The sequence below is a fragment of the Scyliorhinus canicula genome, chromosome 2 (genome assembly GCF_902713615.1).
Source record: "Scyliorhinus canicula chromosome 2, sScyCan1.1, whole genome shotgun sequence".
In the NCBI taxonomy this organism is placed as follows: domain Eukaryota; kingdom Metazoa; phylum Chordata; class Chondrichthyes; order Carcharhiniformes; family Scyliorhinidae; genus Scyliorhinus; species Scyliorhinus canicula.
In genome coordinates this window covers 245,075,185-245,099,406 of record NC_052147.1, presented here as the reverse complement: position 1 = coordinate 245,099,406, position 24,222 = coordinate 245,075,185, and the positions used below count along the sequence as shown (strand labels likewise).

General features: G+C 43.7%; 1 protein-coding gene and 1 long non-coding RNA gene across 5 annotated transcripts in view; one reads left to right on the top strand and one right to left on the bottom strand.

The window, feature by feature from the left end:
* Nucleotides 1–24,222, bottom strand: part of thsd7ba (thrombospondin, type I, domain containing 7Ba) — a 1,373,128-nt gene that overhangs the window by 27,247 nt on the left and 1,321,659 nt on the right. For 3 of the 4 annotated variants that reach the window (XM_038789927.1, XM_038789926.1, XM_038789929.1), the window contains 3 exons: nt 22,859–22,954; nt 20,130–20,212; nt 1,995–2,187 (listed from right to left, as the gene is read on the bottom strand). In XM_038789927.1, coding sequence (XP_038645855.1) covers nt 1,995–2,187; nt 20,130–20,212; nt 22,859–22,954 — 372 coding nt within the window. The remainder of the gene's footprint in view (nt 1–1,994; nt 2,188–20,129; nt 20,213–22,858; nt 22,955–24,222) is intronic. The other variant, XM_038789930.1, reaches the window with a different exon arrangement.
* On the top strand, nt 978–22,727 carry LOC119962077. The gene is made up of 3 exons (XR_005459801.1): nt 978–1,046; nt 3,640–3,765; nt 22,361–22,727. It is a non-coding gene; the product is annotated as an uncharacterized LOC119962077 (long non-coding RNA).

The window sequence follows — 24,222 nt, the reverse complement described above, 5'->3', positions numbered from 1 at the left end:
CTGCACGTTCTCCCCGTGTCCACGTGGGTTTCCTCGGGTGCTCCGGTTTCCTCCCACAGCCCCAAAAGACGTGCTTGTCAGGTGAGTTGGGCATTCTGAATTCTCCCTCAGTGTACCCAAACAGACGCCGGAATGTGGCAACTGTCATAATATACATCCAGGTATATGATGGTGCACAGACAGGCAGTGATTGACACACAGGATGACCAGTGAGCACACAGAACACAGCAGCCAATCACCAGACAAGACACGACCACTATAAAGCCAGAGGGCACCAGTTTTCCCGCTCTCTCGGGATCCAGCCTCTGAGACAGTCAGAGCTTGTGAGCAGCAACTAGAACAAACACCATGTGATAGTAAGATAGTCAGGTTAGTCTCAGGTCTCCAGTCAAGTCAGCATAGTGTCAACCCACAGTTAAAGTATGTATGATAGTTAAGAGTTCAATAAAATCGAGTTGCATTTCTTCAAGTGTTGGAAGCCTGTCTCTCTCACCACTGCAGTAAACACAATCCTCACAGACTCAGCTTACCCAACACATCAGTGACCAGGGGCTTTTCACAGAAACTTCATTGCATTGTTAAAGTAAGTCAATTGTGACTATAATAAGGATTATTATTATTTAGCAAATGTGGTGCATTCACAGAATCACATCTAATGTTGGCCACTATGTTCTGCATTTTACAAGCGTGGTCTGATTGGGGACAGTCTGTATTTTACACATTACGAACAGCGGAAGTGATATACTGTTTGTTATGATCCGCATTATGGTCTGCAATCATACTGACATTCAAATTTAAATACCACAATGGGATGAAAATCTTTGACCAAATGTTTTTTTTCAGCAATATGCAGCTTACTTTGATAAACTCTCTTCAAATACAGTGTGGTGCAGCCACCTGGAAATCCATCCAGGACATTCAGGAGTGGTGCTTTTCAGGGCAAAACGTACACACAGGATCAGCGGCCATTTTTCCTAGTGTCGGTGTTATAGGTGCTGTTTCGGCTGAAAACCCAAAGGAAGAACAGCAACAAAAAGCAGGAAGCGGTGAGCTGGGCAGAATTCTTGGGTTTCCCAGGAATGCCCCCACAGGAATACCCATAATGTAGTTGTGCATGATTATAGGAGCAGGCAGAATAAGCTTCTTCCCCCCAGTGTAGCACCATTACTTTTATCCAGTGATTTGGAAACCCCTCAATTCCGCGTTTCATCCCAGATTGTGGTCCCCAATTGGATTTGTACCCTTGTTTTACAGCCTTGGATCTTAGAGCTTGTTCCTAAAAATATCTTAGGATTAGATGAGTTGTTCACTTATACTGTGCAAAGGAAGAAAATGAGCAGCAGGAAAGAGTTTAAATTCTGTCCGATGCTTCAGTTGTTGGTTGGCTGCTTTGTGCCATCAAACTCAATAACTCCTCTGAAACCGTCTGCCCAATTACATTGTCAAGCCTCATATTTTTAACAATAATTGCTCATTTAAAGTAATAGAAAGATGTAAATAAATTAAAATGTTATTGGGAGGTATTTCTGTCACATTTTAAAGTCGAGTAAATATCACACACGCTACATGGATATATGCAGCTAACGATGTTAGTTTACCAGTGCAGTGCACGGACTATTTTCTGATATTCACTCCCTGTACAACATAAATCTGCAGGATAGGCTAGCTGAATATTTTAAACAAGTAACAACAGAGAACTAGGTTGTTCAGCAAAACTAATCATGATGATGACCTGAACGTTCTGGCCTTTGACATTAGAGATCCCGACGACAACACCCCCCCCCCCCCCGGCGGCCAGCCAATGGCGGGCCGCCTCCCACAGCGGGTTGTGCACAATTTCCCGCTTGACGTTTGAATGCTATCTCCACCTTTCCCAATTTTCTCCCTTTCTCCAACCACCCACTTTGCCTGTCCTTAAATGTAAACAGGCCTCAATTACCAGTGACAACTCCAGTGATAACAGCTTTCCCGCCCACTTTTAATACAATTCTTACCAGGATCAAAAGGGTCAATGGACCAGCCTTTAAAAAATGCCTGGAATTTTGAGTTGCCCAGCTTGTTCTTCCCCACACTCGTCTTAACATCAGCTTTCTTCTCCTCTCGTCCTGGGATTTTAGTGCAGTAGTCAAGGAATCCATAAGGAGTCATTACTTCCACGTAACCTTTCTCGCAGCCGCATACACCTCCCTGAGGATTGATTACAATACAATCAGTTATTCAGAAGGAAAAGGAAATAGATTTATAATAAACTGGAAGCATACAGACCTCCTTCCGTAAAATCATTAGTAAAGTAATGCAAAAGATTCAGAGATAGATTTAACTCCCTCATATTTTTCTAGTGTTAATATCATAGAATCATAGAATCTACGACACGGAGACAGACGCTTCGGCCCAAACTGGTCCATGCCAACCATAAAGCCCATCTAAGTTAACCCATTTGCCGGCATTTGGCCCAAATCCCTCTAAACCTTTCCCATCCATGTATCTGTCTAATCACTTCCTCCAGAAGCTCATTCGACATACGTACCACCTCTGTGTAAAAACATTGCTCCTCCGGTTCCCATTAATTCTTTCCCCTCTTAACTTAAATGTAAATAGGCCTCAATTACCAACTCCAATGATAACAGCTTTCTAGTTCTCGATTCCCCAACCTTGGTAAAAAAGACTAAGTGCATTCACCCTATCCATGTCTTCCATGATTTTACACACCCTTATAAGATAACAACCCAGTCTCCGACGCTCCAAAGAAAAGAGTCCTAGCCGGTCCAATCTCTCCTTATATCTCAGTCCCTTGAGTCCTGGCAACATCCTTGTAAATCTATTCTGCACTCTCTGCAGTTTAATAACATCTTTCTTACAGCAAGGCGACCAAAGCTGAACACAAACTAGTGCGGCCCCATCAACGTCCTGTACAACTGCAACATAGCTTCCCAATTTCTATACTCAATGCCCTGACTGAAGAAGGCCAGCATCCCAAAAGCCTTCGAGGCTGTCTTCTTCACAGTTTAACTTATGGTCATTCAGCTATTGCTGTACATAACACTCAAGTTATTAAATTGTTTCAATTAAGCAAAATGAGCAACAAAGGAAATTGAAAATTGTACACTAACCAATTAACTGAGTTGCCAGATAATTGGATCAAGCTATTTAGAATTCAGAATGGAATGGTAATGAGTTTTCTTAGGAATAGAGCTTTGCTACAATTGAATAATAGAATTTTGAGTGCAGAAGGGGGCCATTCGGACCATCGAGTCTCCACCGGCCCCTGAAAGAGCACCCAACCTAAGCCCATACCTCCACCCTGTCCCTGTAACCCAGCAACCCCACCTAACTTTTTTTTTGGACTGACCAGTTCACCTAATCTGCACATCTTTGGACTGTGGGAGGAAACCAGAGCACCCGGAGGAAAATCCACACAGACACGGGGAGAACATGCAGACACCGCGTAGACAGTGACCCAAGCCGGGAATCGAACCGAGGTCCCTGGCGCTGTGAGGCAACAGTCCTAACCACTGTGCTACCATGCCGGTACTGCCATGAAGTTCACAAAAGTAACATAGCAGGATGCTTATGGTGAATCAATCACTAACGAATTACTCTTTCATGACAATGTACTTAAAACATTACACTTTGCCCCAGGTCACTATCAAAAAAGAAGCCACTTTATCCACGAATGATGGTACCAGTTAACAAGTCAACCTTTTTGGAAATGTGCAAAATTCCTGTTGACGTGGACTTGCTTTACATCACAGAAAGATCACACATGTAAGAAATATTGCTATTTAAGATCACAGTGGAAGTAGAAATGTGGATTGACAGCATGTGGAATGGAATAAGTCTAGGTTTGTGCCAGCAATAAGACTTGGAAGAGCCGAATATTTCAATGTTTATGATCCTGTGTGTGCATGTTCTTCTGCGGTGACATTTAAAGAAACGAGGGCAGGATTCTCCGGTCCACAGCCGCGTCTTTCTCGGCTGAGCGCCGATCGCTGGCGGCGAGATTCCGGCGGGGTCTTCCCGCCGCTTGTCAATGGGATTTCCCTTTGAAATTACCCCACGCCGCCGGGAAACCCACAAGTCGGCGGGAAAAGTGAATCGCAATGAACGGAGAATGCCAGCTAGGAATTCCTTGTCCAGAATCATAAAATCTCTGCAGTGCAGAAGGAGGCCTTTTGGACCATTGAGTCTGCACTATACCCTATCTAGGCCCACATCCTGACGCTATCTCCATAACTGAATGTAAGCTTTTGGACACTACCGGGCAATTTAGCACGGCCAATCCACCTAACCTGTACATCTTTGGACTGTGGGAGGAAACCAGAGCACCCGAAGGAAACCCACAAAGACATGGGGAGAAAGTGCAAACTTCACAGTCACCCAAGGCCGGATTTGAACCCGGGTCCCTGGCAGCAGTGCTAACCACCCATATATGGGACGATCAGGTGGAAACTGTAAAGTCAACTGCTTTGCTCCATTGATTTTGACTCTTTGCAATAAAAAAGTCAAAACACTCCCACCAAACAACAAAACACATTTATTTACAGTGGTTACTGTTTACAGTCAGGAAAAAGGGAAGTGCCATTGGTTCAATGCCATAATGTGTAATCAGATAAGGAAATTTAAGACTTGACAACAAAGTCTTCTCAACTGCTGCAAAAACAAGTCGGGTCACACTATTCAGTTAACTTCAAAAAGGAAATTGAAAACATTTTAGAAAATGAAAATGTCACTACCACAGTGCAGAGATTCTAATGGCTTCAAATTGAATCGGGGATGTTCATTATGGAGGAATAAAGAGGTTGAGTAGGATGGAGGTTGGTAAGGTGTGGGGTGAAGAGGAGAGAGGACAATAAGGGATGGGTGAATGGGCTGAAGGAGTGAGGGAAAGAGAGGTGAGCAAACTGGGGTAGTGGGCAAGTGGGGGGATGGATGGGGGCAAAAACAATTTACATTTGAACATACTACTGAGATAGTCTTGAAGTTCTTCTAGAATAATTGAAATATTTTCTGAGGCCCTTCCCAATGCAGTGTTTGCTGCATATCCATCCAAGAATCTAATATTTCTAAAAAGAAAATACAAAACAGGGCTGCACAGTAGCGCAGTGGTTAGCACGGTTGCTTCAAAGCTCTAGGGTCCCACGTTCGATTCCCGGCTTGGGTTATCGTCTGTGCAGAGTCTGCACGTTCTCCCTGTGTCAATGTGGGTTTCCTCCAGTGCCTCCAGTTTCCTCCCATAGTCCAAAGATATACAGGTTAGGTGGATTGGTAATGTTAAATTGCCCTTAGAGTCCAAAAAAGGTTAGGTGGGGGCTACTGAGTTATGGGCATAGGGTGGAGGTGTGAGCCTAATTAGGGTGTCCTTTCCAAGGGCCGATGCAGAGTTGATGGGCCGAATGGCCTCCTTCTGCACTCGATGATCTATGATTTTATGATCCTGGTTGATGTACTTGTGAGTGAAGGGGGGGTGGGGATGGAGTTTGGCCTTTTAACTTGCCTGATCTGGATTTGGCTGCCTCCGCTGCTGTCTCAGATCTGCTGACGTGGGGGTGGAAATCAAGCCTCGAGGCCAATTTAGGCTCTGGGGACTGGAAAATCGTCCTGCTCGGCAGTCAACGGAATGTGACTTAGGTTCAGTCCCAGCTCCTGATTCCTCTCCGAGCCCCTGGGCTCCGATAATTTTGCATTTTATTTGGGGCAGGCAGTCCACCGCCTGCTCACTTTTCTGTCCACACTCAGATTTACTGAAGTGTTCGGGCTTAACATCTCGCTCCCTGCACTGCCAATGCCCCAGCATTTATAAATTGACTGAATTCACAATATAATAATCTTTATTATTGTCACAAGTAGGTTCACATTAACTCTGCAATGAAGTTACTGTGAAAATCCCCTAATCGCCGCATTCCAACACCTGTTCGGGAGAATTCAGAATGGCCAAATTACCTAACGGCACGTCTTTCAGGACTTGTGGGAGGAAACTGGAGCTCCCGGAGGAAACCCACGCAGACACGAGGAGAACGTGCTGGCTCCGCACGGATGGTGACACAAGCCGGGAATCGAACCTGGGACTCTGTGAAGCAACAGTGCTAACCACTTGGCTACCGTGTCGTCCTAAAATACACAACATGGCTGAACATATTCTTTCATTGGATGTGAGTGTCGTTGGTAAGGCTAGTATTTTTTTCTCATCCCCAATTGCTTGTGAATTAAGTCGCTTGCACAGCCATTTTAGAGGGCAGTTAAGAGTCAACCACATTGCTGTGGTTCTGAGGTCACAAACAGGCCAGACCAGGTAATGCAAGCAGATTTCCTACCCTTGGGGGTGGGGACTAGATTCGGTTCGGGTCTCGGACGGAGAGCATGTCGGGTCATGTCATGCCTCGATGGTGGGGGTGACCATGGCCGGGGGGGGGGTTTGGGTTCCCTGGAGGGTGAGGGAATGGAAAGAGATTCCTGGGGTTCGGTTGTATGGAGGTGTGCCATGGGAGGTCATTCTGGGTCTGTGCAATGGTTATCCAGAAATTAAAAGAGGTTTTAATTATTGTAACTTTTTCTGGGTAACCATTGATGTACCTCAGTCAAAATCATTCAAAGTTTATGATTTAAAGGGTTCCCCATGCAGCAAGACATTGAGTAACCCTCTCCAATAAGCCTGAGCTTGCAGGTTATGGCCCAATGTTTGGCTGAGATTGGCCTGCACATGTCTCTCTTGCCAATCTGCCTGACACAGATGCATCTGTCCACAACAGCATTAGTAGGAGTGACCACCACAGAGGTGAAGGCAATTCACATTGACAGTACTCTTGATCCTATTGTGTAGCACTACCAGTATGCTAAATGGAATAGATTTCAAACTCAAAACTGAGCATCCATGAGGCACTTTGGACCATCAGCAGCAGCAGCAGAATTGTTTACATCTACAATCTGTAACCTTGTGGCCCAGCACATTCTGTACTTTACCATTACCACCAGCCTGGTCCAATGAAGAGTGCAGGAGCACATGCCAAGAGTAGCACCAAGCATACCGAAACATAAGCTGTCAATGTGGGCAGCACGGTAACTCAGTGGTTAGCACAGTTGCTTCACAGCTCCAGGGTTCCAGGTTCGATTCCCGGCTTGGGTCACTCTCTGTGCGGAGTCTACATGTTCTTCTCATGTCTGCGTGGGTTTCCTCCCACAGTCCAAAGATGTGCAGGGTAGGTGGATTGGCCATGATAACATTGTGTTCAGTGTCCAAAAATGGTTAGGTAAGGTTACTGGGTTACAGGGATGGGATGTAGACGTAGGCTTGAGTGGGATGCTCTTTCCAAGGGCCGGTGCAGACTCAATAGGCCGTGGCCTCCTTCTGCACTGTAAATTCTATGATTCTATGATGTGATGAAGCTATGCCACAGGATTATTTGCATACCAAACAGCAGAAACAGCATGTGATGGACAGACCAATGGATCAGATCTGAGCGCTGCCACATCCAGTCGTGAATGGGAGTGGACAATTTTAAAAAAAAAAAATTTGGAGTACCCAATTCATTTTTTCCAATTAAGGGCCAATTTAGCGTGGCCGATCCACCTACTCTGTACATCTTTGGGTTGGGGGGCGAAACCCACGTAAACACGGGAGAATGTTCAAATTCCACGCGGACAGTGACCCAGAGCTGGGATCGAACCTGGGACCAAGGCGCCATGAGGCAGCAGTGCTAACCACTGTGCCACCCTGCTACCCTGGGGGTGAACAATTAAACAACTAACTGGAGGAAAAAGCTCCAAAAATGTCCCCATTATCAATGATGAGGGAGCCCAGTAAATCAGTGCAAAACACAAAACTGAAGCATTTGCAGCCATCTTCAGCCAGAAGTGTCGAGTGGATGATCCACTTTGGCCACCTCCTGAGGTTCATGGCATCACAGATAATAGTCTTCATACCACTGCAGTCTCACGGCGCCGAGGTCCCAGGTTCGATCCCGGTTCTGGGTCACTGTCTGTGTGGAGTTTGCACATTCTCCCCGTGTTTGCGTGGGTTTCACCCCCACAGCCCAAAGCTGTGCAAGGTAGGTGGATTGAACACACTAAATTTCCCCTTGATCGGAAAAAATGGATTGGGTACTCTAAATTTATTTTTAAAAATATTCTTCATACAATTTGATTCACTCCACATGATATCAAGAAACAGCTGAAGGAACTGGAATCTGCAAAGTCTATGGGCACTGACAATATTTCGTCAATTGTACTGCAGACTTGTGCTCCACAACTAGATGCGCTGTTCCAGTACAGTGGCAGTACTGGCATCAACCCAGCAAAGCAGAAAACTGTCCAGGTGTGCCCTGCCCACAAAAAAGCAGGACAAATCTAACCCAGAAAAGTACTGCCCAATCAACCTACTCATAATCATCAACAAAATGATAGGAAGTGTCACAAACAGTGCTGTGAAGCGACACTTATTCAGCAATAACCTACCCAATGACTCTCAGTTTGAGTTCTTCCAGGGCCACTCAGCTCGTGACCTCATTTCAGCCTTGGTCCAAACATGGACAGAAGAGCTGAACTCAAGAGGTGAGGTGAGAGTGACTGCCCTTCAAATCAGTGCAGCATTTGACCAAGTGTGGCATCAAAGAGCCCTAGAAAAGCTGAAGGTAATGGGAAGCAAGGGTGAACTCTCCACTGCATGAAATCATAAATATCGGGCACAAAAGAGGATAGTTGTGGTTGTTGGACAACAATCATCTCATCACTGGGACAACACTGCAGGATAATGTCCTAAACCTAACCATCTTCAGCTGCTTCGTCAATGATCTACCCTCCAGTATAAGGTCGGAGATGTGATTGCATACTCAATGGTATTGCCATTACTGATTCCCCACTATCAACATCCTGGGGGTTACTATTGGCCATAAATCAAACTAGACCAATGCACAGTGAGATCCCGGGTTTGGAAGGTACAATCAAAAGAGCCTTGGTGAGTTGCTGCAGTACATCTTGTAGATGGTACTCACTGCTGCCACTGTGCGTTGGTGGTGCAGGGTTTGGATGTTGAAGGTTGTGGATGGGGTGCCAATCAAGCGGGTGCTTTGCCCTAGATGGTGTCAAGCTTCTTGTGTGTTATTGGAGCTGCACTCACCCAGGAAAATGGAGAGTTTTCAATTACACTCAGGGGCATTGCCTTGGAGATGGTGGACTTGCAGTGCGGTGTCAAGAGGTGAGATATGTTATGTTACCTTAGTAATACATATATTACTCGTTTGAACCAGCCGAGTTGTTGAAATGAGCAATAGTCTTCTTGTAAAGATAAACTAGTTTATTGAGTCACATAAATACATATTGTGAGTTCTTTTACTTAATACTCAACTAGTAAAATAAATAAACAATTGTAGAGATAACTAATTAAATTATACAATGCAATGCTTTGATAACTAAAAAATTCTTCTCACTCTAGCTTTACTATGGTTGTTCTCTGCACTCCTGATACACACTCTCCTCAGAAAAAGTGAGAAAACTATTAATATAGGTTCTGATAGTGAGACCTCTAGTGTTCAATTGCCTGTATCAGCAGTACATATATTGATCATGTATATTGATATACAGAGATCACTATATTCCCCCCTTTTTTTAACACTTTCTTGCAAATATTAGAAGAAAATTTTACCTGTGAAATGCAGTGGTTACATAGTACAGCAATTACTAGAATTATGTAAAAGTTCAGTCGATTTGGTCTTCTTCTATTTGTCGATCTTCTTAATTTCAAAGCTGATGAAGAAGTTTTAATGCTTTTGTTGCTTGTCAGATTGGAATTTAGTTGATGATCAACTTGTTTTGAAATTGAGTGATGTAGGTCAAGATGAGGAAAAATCTGTGTTTGATCTTTGACTTGAAGTAGATCACGACGGTTTTTTCTATAGATGTTGCCATCTGAAGTTTTAATCGGATAAGATCTGGGAGAGAATTGCCTCATGATATGAGCAATGTCAGAACCTCCTTCAGGAAATCTGAACCGAACAGTATAATTTTCTGTTAGAATTGACAAATCTATTGCATGTAGATCAAAATACTGCTTTTGTTTCAGTCTGTTGCTGAAATTTCTTCACAATAAGATGTTGTTCAGGATCAGGAATATGTAACTGAGGTAGAGTTGCTCTTATGTTCCTGTTAAGTAACATCTGAGCTGGAGATAATCCTGACGATAAAGGTGATGCTCTGTAATTAAGTAGTGCTAGATATAAATCAGATTGTGAATCTTTTGATTTGCTCAGTAACTGTTTAATTATGTGGACGCCTTTCTCAACCTTCCCATTGGACTGACGGAAATGAGGACTTGAGGTGATATGTTCAAAATTGTAAATTGGTGAAAATTCTTTCCCTCATTACTTGAAAAACATGGGCCTTTGTCAGACATGACGGTATGAGGAACACCATGCCTGGCAAATATTTCTCTGCGTGCTTTGATTACAGTATTGGATGTAAGATCATTCAACTTCATGAGTTCAGGAAATTTAGAAAAATAGTCAGCAACTAAGATATAATCCTTACCCAATGAATGAAAGAGATCGATACCCACTTTCACCCATGGTGGTGTGATGATGTCATGTTGTTGTAATGGTTCCTTGCATTGTTGATTCTGATGTGTCTGACATGCTGAACATGATGATATCATGTCAGATATATCTTTGTTTATACCTTGCCAATAGATTGATTGTCTGGCTCGGCGTTTACATTTCTCTATGCCTAGACGACCTTCATAAGGTCGAGTAAGCATTTCTGACTTCATGCTGTCTGTTATGACGATTCGATCCTGACTCAGCAAAATACCATCCAGGATAGTTAGTTCAGAATATATGCTCTGGTATTGTGGACAATGACCTTTGGGCCATCCGTTTTGTCGGTGAACTTTGGCCAAAGCAGCAACTTTCTGTGTTTTTGCATGAATTTGTTGAAGCTTTGAATCAAAGGCTGGAAGTAACTCTGAAAAGTTGCAGGTGAGAATCAATGTCGTTGATTGATTCCTCTTGAAGAATATCAGTGTTGCTGGATCTGGATAGAGTGTAAGCTATTACTAAATCTTTGCCTGGAGTATATATCACATTGAAATCATATCTGCGCAATTTTATCATTAATCTTTGTAGTCGTGGTGTGGACAAGTGGACGATGGCCTGTCTCTATAGTAAACCTGTGTAAACAATAAACATACTCGTGGAACTTGGAAATTCCAGTCACAAGGCCTAGACACTCTTTTTCAATCTGGGCATACCTACACTCAGTCGCAGTGATGGATCTGGAGCGTAGGCTATGGGAACCCATTCATTGAAATGCTCTTATTGAAGTAGAACTGCACCTATGCCATTTTTACTAGCATCAGTTGAAATTTTGGTGGGAAAAGCTGGGAGCTTGGATCAACTGTTGTTTCAGATCTGTCCATTCTTCAGTATGATTCTGAGTCCAGTTGAATTCAGTATTCTTTCTGATCAGCTGACGTAATGCAGTTGTTCGAATGGAAAGATTCTTGATGAATTTCTCGCGAAAATTGACAAATCCTAGAAAGCGTAAGACCGTTTTCTTGTCTTGCAGTATTTGCATTAATTTGATGGCTTGTACTTTGTTTTTGTCTGGCTTGATACCATTGGCTGTAATGGTGCCACCTAAGAATTTCAAAGAAGAGGCAGCAAACATGCTGGTGTATTCACTTGAACACTTCTCTAAGACGATTTATGTGTTCTTCTAGCGTTGTGGACCAGATGATTATGTCATCTACATAAATATGAACATCTTCTAGATTTTCCGTCATTTGTTCCATTGTATGATGAAAAATTTCCAAAGCAGAAATGATTCCAAAGGGTATTCTGTTAAAATAATACCTCCTGAAAGGTATGTTGAAGGTACAGAGGAGCTTGCTGGAGTCATCTAGTTGCATCTGCCAAAAACATTGCGAAGCATCAAGTTTGGTAAAAATTCTGGCATTGGCCATTTCAGATGTGATTTCCTCACACTTTGGTATTGGGTAGCATTCTCTTGTAGTATTACGATTGAGATCTTTTGGATCCATACAGATTCTAATGTCACCCCTTATTTTTTTGACACAGACTAGGGAGCTAACCCAATCAGTCGGTTGTAGTACCTTTGATATTATTCCTTGTGTTTGTAATCTTGTTTGTTTAGCCTTCAATCTGTCTCTGAGAGGAGCAGGTACATGTCTGGGGGATGTATTACAGGCTTGGCATCTTTTTTCAAAAGTATCTTGTACTTACATGGTAGTGTAACCATGCCTTGAAATACATTAGGGTATTCCTGTAAAAGTTGCTGAATGTCTTCTGTAAGTGTAGCTGATTCGCAAGAACTGAGGAAAATTCTTTGAATGAGCAGCAAATCCTTACAAGCTGGAACACCCAGAACGATTGTCATCCACTATCTCGAATCTGATTTGTTTGTGAATGTCCCGATTGGTGGCACTCAAATAACATGATCCACGTGATATAATTGGATTGCCTTATAATCTTTCAAAGAACACTCTAGAGGAATTATGTCATTGTGACTTTTAATCATAGACAAATCTGTGGAATTAAGAAGATTCGCTGAAGCACCTGTGAAATTGTTCCCCATGAATTACAACTGGTTCCCGCCAAGGCCAGTTGAAAATATGTCAGGGGTGACTGGGGATCCTAACCTATTTTCTGTTAACTCTACCAATCTTTTTGGTTGCTCCCAGGAGAGCCGGGGTCCGTCATTCCCAGTTGAGGCCATTTAGATCCAGTTTGCAACTGGTTTTAACTGATCCTTCATCCCAGGAATGACACAATGTAGGAGGTTCTGCTAATTAATCGTGTGGGGGGTGGGAATGTCCTCTGCACTGTTTGAAGGAAACCCACACAGACACGGGAAGATTGAAATCCCACTCATGGCAGCTGGTGGAATTCAAAATAAATTAATAAAAAGGAAAATAAAATCTGTAATTGAAAGCTAGCCTCAGCAATGAAGCCATTGTTGATTACTGTTAAAACCCATCCGGTTCACAAATGTTCATGAGGGAAGGGAATCTGCCAACCTTACCTGGTCCTGCCTATGAGAGACTCCAGACCTCAGCAATGCGATTAACTTTTAACTGCCCTTTGAACTGACCTATCAAGCGATTCAGTTCAAGGGCAATTAGGGTTGGGAAACAATGTTGGGCTTGCTAGCCATGCCCACATCCCATGAAAGAATGAAGAACACTGAGCCTATAACAAGAGAATATCAGGTTGTTAACTCTCACCAGAAATGCATAGGCTCTCAAAAAGGCAACCGGCGGTATTCTCTGTGCCCGAGACTAAGGGTGCGATCTTCCGACCATGCTGCACGGGAAAAGCATCTCACCATGGCACAGCTTGGCTGGAGAAAGCTGGGAGACCCTGCTCTCGGGAGCTACCCGGCTTGCAATGCCTTGTGAAATCCAACGCAATCTCGCGAGATATTGCAAAGGAAATCCCACCCACAATGGACGGAATCAGTTTTTGGCAGAGCTGCACATTAGAGCGAGGTAGTAAGCTTTACTCTAATGTGCAGGTTCCCAAGGTACATGAGGCTTTGGGATTCAATCCCTCTGCTTCGGGGACTTCGGCTGAGTGCCGTTTGGTACTGGACCCTACAAACGGCACTCATAGGTATCTCCAAGCGGAATGGATGCCCCCAACTGTATGCCCTTTGGGCAGGGTGGTGCCCTGGCATTGCTGGTGCTACATGGGCACCCTTGCAGTGCCACCTGGATTCCAGCCTGGCACTACCAAGGTTCCCAGTGGCACTGGCAGGACCACTGCCAGGTTGGCACAGCCATGGTACAAAGCCCGCATTTAATGTGTGCGTGTGATCAGATCGGGGTTGCCCGGTGTGGGTGTTGGAGGTTTTGGGGGACCTTACCATGGTGCGTTTGGGCTCCGGGGAGGTTTAGGATTTGTGGACCTCAGAGATCAGGATGCCATTTTTAAATGGCATCCCGATCTCTCGCTACAACAGGGAATTCCAGCGAGCGATCTCCCCATTGTAAAAACAGGTCTATGCGCGACCTTGGCCACGCGTTCCCCATTTAGGCCCCTTATTCAAAGTGAGTCGCATTGAATCACCATGTGTTTCTCGACAGTGCCGATAATCACATGGCTAAACGCGCTCACTCGGGGCCTTAGTTCCCTTTTGGGAAAATCGCGCCCTATGTGTCGATGCTGGGACAGTTTGACCGTGCAGTTTGAGAGGGAGAAGCTGGAATCAGATATAACAGTATTACAATTAAATAAGGGGAACTAAAATACATGAGGGAGGAGCTAGCCAGAGTTGATTGGAAAAGGAGCCTAGACAGTGGAACAGCAATGGCAGGAGTTTTTTGGGGTTATTCGGGAGGCACAGCAGAAATTCATCCCAAGGAGGAGGAAACATGCTAATTGTAGTACAAGGCATCCATGGCTGACCAGGGAAGTAACAGACAGCATAAAAACAAAAGAAAAAGCATACAAAGTGGCGACGGTTAGTGGGAAGCCAGAGGATTGGGAATCCTTTAAAAGCGAGCAGAGGACAACTAAAAAAGCAATAAGGGAGGAGAAGATCAAATATGAGTGCAAGTTAGTTAGTAATATAAAAGAAGATAGGAAGAGTTTCTTTAAATATATATAAGGTCAGAGAGAGGCAAAAATAGACATTAGACCACTGGAAAACGTGGCTGGAGAAGTAATAATAGGAAACGAAGAAATGACAGACAAACTGAATAGTTATTTTTCATCAGTCTTCACGATGGAAGACACCAGTGGGATGCCAGAACTTCAGGAGAATCAGGGGGCAGAGTTGAGTGCAGTAGCCATCACTCAGGAGAAAGTTTTGGGGATACTGAAAGGTCTGGAGGTGGATAGGTCACCTGGACTGGATGGAATACACCTCAGGGTTCTAAAAGAGATAGCTGAGAAGATTGTGTCGACATTGGTGGTGATCTTTCAGGAATCACTGGAGGCAGGAAGGGTCTCAGAGGACTGGAAAGTGGCGAATTTAACACCACTATTTAAGAAGGGAGGGAGGCAGCAGATGGGAAATTATAGGCCGGTTAGCCTGACTTCGGTCATTGGTAAGATTTTAGAGTCCATTATTAAAAATGAGATTACGGAGTACTTGGATGTGCATGATAAAATAGCACTGAGTCAGCACAGCTTCATTAAGGGGAGGTCATGTGTGACAAATCTGTTAGAGTTCTTTGAGGAAATAACAAGGAAGTTAGACAAAGGAGAACCAGTGAACATGATTTATTTAGATTTCCAGAAGGCCTTTGACAAGGTGCCGCATAGGAGATGGTTAAATAAGTTAAGAGTCCATGGTGTTAAGGGTGAGATCCTGTCATGGATAGAGGATTGGCTGACTGGCAGAAGGCAGAGAGTGGGGATAAACAGGTCTTTTTCAGGATGGCAGCCGGTGACTAGTGGCGTGTCTCAGGGGTCTGTGCTGGGAGCACAAATTTTCACAATATACATTAATGATCTGGAATAAGGAACTGAAGGCACTGTTGCTAAATTTGCAGATGATACAAAGATCTGCAGAAAGACAGGTAGTATTGAGGAAGAAAGGGGAATGCAAAGGATTTTGACAAACGAGGAGAGTGGTCAATGAAGTAGCAAATGAAATATAATGTGGAAAAGTGTGAGGCTATGCACAATGGAAGGGGAATTTAGGCATAGACTATTTTCTAAATGGGGAAATGCTCAGGAAATCAGAAGCACAAAGGGACTTGGGCGTCCTTGTTCATGATTCTTTTAAGGTTAATGTGCAGGTTCAGTCGGCAGTTAGGAAGGCAAATGCAATGTTAGCATTCATGTCAAGAGGGCTAGAATACAAGACCAAGGATGTACTTTTGAGGCTGTATAAGGCTCTGGTCAGACCCCATTTGGAGTATTGTGAGAAGTTTTGGGCCCCGTATCTAAGGAATGATGTGCTGGCCTTGGAAAGGGACCAGAGGAGGTTCACAAGAATGATCCCTGGAATGAACAGATTGTCGTATGAGGAACGGTTGAGGACTCTGGGTCTGTACTCGTTGGAGTTTAGAAGGATGAGGGGGGATCTTATTGAAGCTTACAGGATGCTGCGAGGCCTGGAAAGAGTGGACGTGGAGAGGATGTTTCCACTTGTAAGAAAAACTACAAACAGATGACACCAGCTCAGACTAAAGGGATGATCTATTAAAACAGAAATGAGGAGGAATTTCTTCAGCCAGACGGTAGTGAATCTGTGGAACTCTTTACCACAGATGGCTGTGGAGACCAAATCACTGAGTGTCTTTAAGACAGAGATAGAAAGGTTCTTGATTAATAAGGGGATCTGGAGTTATGGGGAGAAAGCAGGAGAATGGGATGGAGAAAGATATTAGCCATGATTGAATGGCAGAGCAGACTCGATGGGCCGAGTGGCCTAATTCTGCTCCTATGTCTTATCGTCTTATGGACTTCTACGACAGCAAAACTGGTGCAGCACTTGGACCGATTCAATGACCATTAAGGGGCTAGCACCGGCGCCACGTGGAACACAATCAAATCCAAATAGAAACGGTGTGGGATTCGCTAGGTGCGCGATTGACACTCAGGAGGCTGATTGGCTGCAGCTGCATATACACACTTCACTCCCCACACACACCATCCCAGCCAACAAGATGGCTACGCCCATCCCACTGGTGGCTCGACTGAGGGCAGAGGGCACTTAAGTGGGGGGGCTTGGGGGACACCCATACGACCTTTGGCCCTAAGTTCACAGTGGACAGTCAGCAGTATGCACAGCTACATGGCTACCTTGTGGGCAATGGTGTTCCATGTCCGTCCATCCAACCTTCCAGCCGCTATTACCAGCCGGCTCTGGAAGAAACCTCCCTCCAGCGGCACAACTGTCAGCAAACTATGGTGATGTTGGATATTTTACGTACCCCCTCTCTCTCCCTCAGCAGCCACGATGGCTGTTTCACGATATTTGAAAGCACAAGTGAACCTCGCTGCCAGGAATTCGTCCCAGTGGAGGCGGAAAATCGGGGAGGTCTCCGTAGAATACTGGGCCAGGCCTACTAATGATATGTAAACGGAGTTTACTGCATGTGTGGAGTGGAATGCATTGATGCAGCTGAAAAGGTACCGGAGAATTGCAATTAGGCGTGAAACTATTCCCCGCCACGATTTCTCCACCCAATTGCATTTCCCGATTCCGGCTTCAGCCAACGGAGAATCCTGCCCAAGGTATTTTTCTCTGGTAGTTTTTCAGTGTTCACTTATTGAGGGGTATAACTGTCATTGCAACAACATTAACATCAAATTTACAAAATTAACAACAAATCAACCTCTCAGCTAGATAGTTTGGATTCTGCTGGCTGAATGGAGAAATTTGCTGTAAATTGATGTCCAGACTCAGGCATGTCACCTCAGCTGTGACTATACCAGTATTGTAACAAGCATTATAACAATATAATAATTGCTTATTGTCACAAGTAGGCTTCAATGAAGTTACTGTGAAAAGCCCCTAATCGCCACATTCCGGCACCTGTTTGGGCAGGCCGGTAAGGGCATTGAACCCACGCTGCTGGCCTTGTTCTGTTTTACAAGCCAGCTGTTTAGCCCACTGTGCTAAACCAGCTCCCGAGTCTACCAGATATGTCAGCCTCCTTGGGATTTACTCAGCGCAAACATAGGAACATACGAATTAAGGGCAGGAGTCGGCCACTCGGCCCCCGAGCCAATCAAGTAGATCATGGCTGATATGGTTATTATAACCTCAACACCACATTCCTGCTTACCCCCGACGACCTTTCATTCCCTTGTTAATCAAGCACACTGCAAATTTAAAACAAAAATGCGTCGGGTGCCTTACATTATTTCATTTTGTTTCATACTCCAAAGTAAAATCATGTAAAAAATAAAAATAAAAAACTTATTGCAATGAAAAGAAGTTTTTCGCAGCAGTTAAAAGGTAAGTGACTGTGTGTTGATTTTATTCTCACCAGGGGGCAGTAAGTACCTGTTTACTGTGAAAATCGTCTTCACAGTGGTGTGTATCTTGCTTCATTTGTTGCTGGGACGTGGGTGTCGCTGGCAGCGCGAGGCATTTATTACACATTGTCAGTTGCTTTTCAGAAGCTGGTAGTGTGTTTCTTATTATACTGAATTTGCTGGAATTCATTATTAAAAATCATGTTCCACAGAAAAACTAAAATGTTAATTGCTCGTATAAATTGTCTCTTGTTCTACCTGAGAAATAATATAATCTATTTACAGCTTTTTTGATAAATGTGTTTCTTTTAATCCTGCTGAAAACATTTCTTATCACTCAACCACTCTCTGACTCTCTCCTTGTGCAGTAGACAGAAGGCATTTTCTTTGAAGTCCTCTGCAAAAACTGCACATCCTTCATAAAGTATATAGCAAATACTTTTCCACCTCGTCAAATCTCCTTTAGCACCTTAACGTTGTCCTCAGAGGGTCTGAAGCAGACCATCCACTGCTCTTTTGTAAGTGATTACATAAACTCCGTTGCATATTTGCCTACCCTACACCAACCAGCATTTCTCTCTTTTATTTACAAATGTGTTCATAATCAATCATGAAAATTGCTCAGGCACTGGATTGACTTAACTTCCAGTAAGATGCCCGTGTGCAGCACGGTGGCACAAGTGGATAGCACTGTGGCTCCACAGCGCCAGGGTCCAAGGTTTGATTCCCCGCTGGGTCACTGTCTGTGCGGAGTCTGCACGTTCTCCCCGTGTCTGTGTGGGTTCCCTCCGGGTGCTCCGGTTTCCTCCCACAGTCCAAAGATGTGCAGGTTAGGAGGATTGGCCATGATAAATTGCCCTTAGTGTCCAAAAAGGTTAGGAGGGGTTATTGGGTTACGGGGATAGGGATGGAAGTGAGGGCTTAAGTGGGTTGGTGCAGACGTGATGGGCCGAATGGCCTCCTTCTGCACTGTGTGTTCTATGTTCTATAATGAATTACCAATTGATGTAAAGAAAAACGATTTTGCACACAAACCTTGAAATTATGCTCTGTGATATTAAATATGCAATGTATTAATCATAGATTCCTCACAGAGGAAATTTCTAAAATCAGTAAAACTCAAATGTCCATTTGTATTGGATCCATAAAGAATGTAGGATATCAAAGAGGTTTACATTATGAGATTAATCCCACTGAAACTATGTTTGACAGATTTTATTGGTTTTAGCATCTCATTTAAAGGATGACTTCAAGGAAGGCAAACCATTCTGTACAGTCTAACACATAGAACATAAGAACATAAGGAGATTCACTAGGTTGATTCCGGAGTTGAGAAGATTGGCTTATGAGGAGAGTCTGAGTAAATTGGGACTATACTCATTGGAATTTGGAAGAATGAGGGGGGATCTTATAGAAACATATAAAATTACGAATAGATAAGATAGAAGCAGGGAGGTTGTTTCCATTGGTGGGTTAAAGTGGAACTAGGGAACATAGCTTCAAAATAAGAGGGAGCCGATTCAGGACTGAGTTGAGGCGGAACTTCTTCACACAAAAGGTTGTGAAACTGTGGAATTCCCTGCCCAGTGAAGCAGTTGAGGCTTCCTTGTTGAATGTTTTAAGGCAAAGACAGATAGATTTTTGAATAGTAAAGGAATTAAAGATTATGGTGAGCAGGCGGGTAAGTGGAGCTGAGTCCACAGAAAAATCAGCCATGACTTATTGAATGGCGGAGTAGGCTCAAAGGGCCAGATGGTCTACTCCTGCTCCGAGTTCTTATGTTCTTATTAATATACCATGAGAATTAGGTGCCAATATAATTTCCAGCATTAAGCCTAAGCCCACAAATTTCTTGGTTAAAGCCTCAGGAACTGGCCCTATCCATACAGTTGGCAATTATAGTATAAATCCATAATGGTGGCATCATTTGCTGATAGATTGTCTTACCTGTACAATTTACTGCACTAGATCATGGAAAAATCTCATTGCCATTCTGTGATAGATCGATTGTTTTATAAGCAGATCTACTGCACTTTTACAGAAGATAATTAAAACCAGTGATCCGACATTCATATTACAACTGGAACATAACAACAAGGAGCGGCCAGGACTCTTGTGCACTCAGTCAATAAACTATTAAATGGTAAATATTTACAGTGAACAATGATTTTGCTCCTGATTGCTTACCTGTGTGCAGAAGGAGTATGGTTTAGTGCAGGATGGATGGCAGTGTCTGGTAGCGGCTGGCTGACTCAAAGAAGAACAACCTCCTGAATTTAGCAAAGGCATTATAAATTCATAAGGTTCAATAGTACTGGAGTTGGGAAATATGTTATGTATGCTTTTACATTACAATGTTTATTAATGCTGCTAAAACAATACGGGAATGGAGAAATATAGGAAAACACCCATCACACACAGATTTCAGAGATTTGAATTATGAATCTAATTGCTACACATTCAACAAATAACTCTTCAATTTAAAAATAAATAAATTTAGAGTACGAAATTTATTTTTTCCAATTAAGGGGCAATTTAGTGTGGCCAATTCACCTACCCTGCACATCTTTGGGTTGGGGGGGGGGGGGGGGGGGGGGCGAAACCCACGCAAACACAGGGTGAATGTGCAAACTCCACACGGACAGTGAGCCAGAGCTGGGATCGAACCTGGGACCTCGACGCCGTGAGGCAGCAGGGCTAACGCACTGTGCCACCGTGCTGCCCCCCAACTCTTCAAAATTAAGATGTTCTGATTAATGATGCCATGTTACATGTGGTATATATTTTATAGTGCTTTGTCAGTAGGAATCAAGGACTTCTGAAGCAAAAACCTTCTTGATAGCCTTGCACATTATTAAGATATAGTGGCCGGGATTCTCTGTCCCGCCATCACGGTTTTCTGCGTGGCACGCCCCCGGCGGCAGCGGGATCCTCCGGTCCTGCAGCCGACCAATGGGGTTTCCCATTGTGGGCATCCTATGCCATCGTGAAACCCGTGGGCGTGGGTGTGCTGCCGGTGAAGCAGGGGATCCTGCCCACAGAGAATCCCGCACCCTCAGTTTTCAAGTTAAAGATAACTTTATAAATATACGATTTCTGGGTCTTTACCTTACTGGCTTCTCCTTTCAGCCTTTTTTTGGCTAAATAAAGAGCAAGATTAAAGGCCATTATTGTGGCTACACATACCTTTTTCCCATTTTTGAAGTGGACCACCTGCTCATTGAAAACTTTCATTTATTTAGCATTCAATATGGGCAGAAATTATCTCTTTTGTGAAGATTCATCAAAGTGTTCGGGAGGGGTGAGAAAGCCATGATGGGGCAGGAAAACAATTTGAGGAACATAGTTTGTAATGATGGCTCTCAAGATGGATATGGCATGGGAGAGAGGACAGCACAGTGGCACAGTGGTTACCACTGTTGCCTCACAGCACCAGGGACCCGGGTTCGATTCGGGTGTCTGTCTGTGCGGAGTCTGCATGTTCTCCCCGTGTCTGCGTGGGTTTCCTCTGGGTGCTCCGGTTTCCTCCTATAGTCCAAAGATGTGCAAGTTACGGGGATTGGCCATGTTGAATGTTCAAATGCAATACTCAGGCAATGGGAAACCCGTGCAGTTTGATACAGGTAAGAGTGACAGAGATGAGGATCTGAATGTGAGTCAGGGCATGAATATGGGGCACTGAGAGTGAAATGTTGTTTATGAAGAATAAAAGTGGAACAAGGACAATGATGTTAGAAAACACTGGGTGCAAGTTGGTGGGGTTTCAGTGCTGGAGTGAGGAAGGAGTCTAGTTGGGCAATATTACAGTTCAGGTTTCAGCTTAGTTATTGGTGATAGGAAGCTGAGCATGGAACAAACAATATGCCAAGGTTCAATATCTCTGGGCTGTGTCTGAGGTGGCAGCGAGGCATGTAAGTCTTCATAAAGTCTACAAAGAAGATTAAACCAGTCTTGGAAGCATTGAGATAGAGAAGCATTTAGCCTGAGCCAGAGCTATTGGCTTCAGGATCCTGACACAGGACAAAGCTGGGGTCCCAAGCCCATACTGGCTGGCTGGCAGCGATCTTCCATGAGGTGACCTCTAATTAGCCACCTCCAAGTTCGCTCTTGCTGCTGCAGGCTGAATCAACAGGGTGGCAGCTATGGAGCCTCAGTAGCTCCAATGTGGGAGATAGATGCTGCTGAGGCAGGTATGAGACTGTGCGGGCACCTCAATACGGAGGTGCCGGCTGAAGAATTGAACAGTCATCAAAATAAATGGTTGCTACAGTAACATCGGGAAAAGATTACATGTGAATGCTTAAGAGGAAGGAGGAGAGTTTAGCACTCTGGAGTACACCAGAGGTATTGGCAAAGAAAGAGCAAAATGTGGCAATAAGTAACTAAGCTGATCATTTCATTTTTGCATTTCATTGTAGGTGTGTGCCACCTAACCATGGAGCAGGCTGCCGTGCCAAGGGAACAGTTCCAATGGAAGAATATCCAGGTCAGGACAAAGGCATTGAATCAGGTCCGAAGTGTCAAGGTTTCCCCAATAAAACAGCTTGAGTGAGGGGAGATTGGAGGGTTTTTCAAGAAATTCCTGAAGGAGATGGTTGAGACATCAGTCATACTCAGGGAGTTAATAGGAGCAATTAATGAATGCATTGGGAAGGTTAAGGCGATAAACTCTGGGGAGGATGAAGTTGAAGGATTTGCCATGACATCAAAAATTACTTCCTAAAATTATATAACGCCTATGTAAATACAGAAAGATAATAAGTCAGCCTGTTGCATTAACGTCAAAGTAAAAACAAAGGAAGAGAATGAAAAAAGATCAACAAGACTTTAAATCAAACACTGACAGAACTATTGCTCTGATTATTCCATCAATCTTTGACAATTCAATGTAAAATAAAGAGTTAAACACTGTTTACCTGTCACATTCACACCGTCTGAACGGACACACCATACAGTTCGCTCATTGCCATTCCAGGGACTTGACCTCCACTCATATTCATGACAATTTCCTTCTGGAAACAAAATATTCAAATCACGTTCTGCATGAAGAATACCCAGCTTAGTCTTAGCTCATGAATTTGGATTTACGTCACCAAAATAAAAAATATTTAGTAAGACATCAGGTTTGCACCCAATTTGAAGCATGTCATTGGATGGGAACTGAATGAAATGCAATCGGGGCACAGACATGAAGCCACAGGAAAATGTCACCATCAAGAGTGGTGTGAAAATAGACTGCTTTCTATTTTACAGCTGCAAATCCCTTGGATCGCAGCACATACATGACCAATACTTGCTGTCTCTGAAACCGAAAACAATATTTCACATCATCTTTTTATTTGACATCAAACCACGTTGAGGAGAAATTACTTTTGCAATCCATTTTTTAAGGCTTTGGGCAAACCTGCAGGTTGAGCAGAAATTACCTCTTGTAAGGCTTTAAGTGCGGATGAGAAAAGGTGAAAATAAATGTGCCAGAATGTCAGATTAAGTAATTAAAGAGTATAAAACATGGAGCAAGAAAAAGGTCACATGACCCATAAAATCTTATTTGGCAGAACATGTACAATCATGGATTCTAATCAACCAACCCACTTGATTCCAGCAGGGCGAATTCCGCACGAAAACCTCCTGATCCCCAAAGGGTATTAAACATGCGGCGAAATAGTCACCCATCCTCACGTCTCCATTATTTCACTGCAGAAAGGCGGGCAGGTAGAAAACATAATAGTCCCCCCCCCCCCCCCCACCCCCACCCGCGCCCACCCCCTGTTATACCAAGTGTCATTTTTATTCTTCACATATTCTAATCAGTGCAGAGTTTCTGCGCTGCACTCCTCTGACAATTTACCATGTCTCTGATCTTCATTCTCTTCAACTGCGCCAAAAGAAACCTAACTTGATATTCATTTAGGTATGAAACAAGTTAATTTAAAAATGCAAATGACATGGCATCGGTAATTTGGTGTCGAATTTTGAAATCATTTTGAATGCAGAAGGAAAAGCATTCATATGCAGTTAACAGAAACGGGGATGTCATTACTGACCTTATGTTGCTCAGTAGTCGTCTTTATTAGTAACTTTAATTATTTTCAGTCTAGGTCAGAAGCTGATAAGCTTCAAATTTAGTTCTGCGGAGGTGAAGGGCAAAGTCTTTCAAATTGAACTAGATTAAAGTAACTTTCAATTACACATGTATCTTTCAGAGTGATCGGACTCTGAATAGATATTGCAAATTGCACATTCAGGTTATTTTTGCAGTCCAGAGCTGCTCACTGCC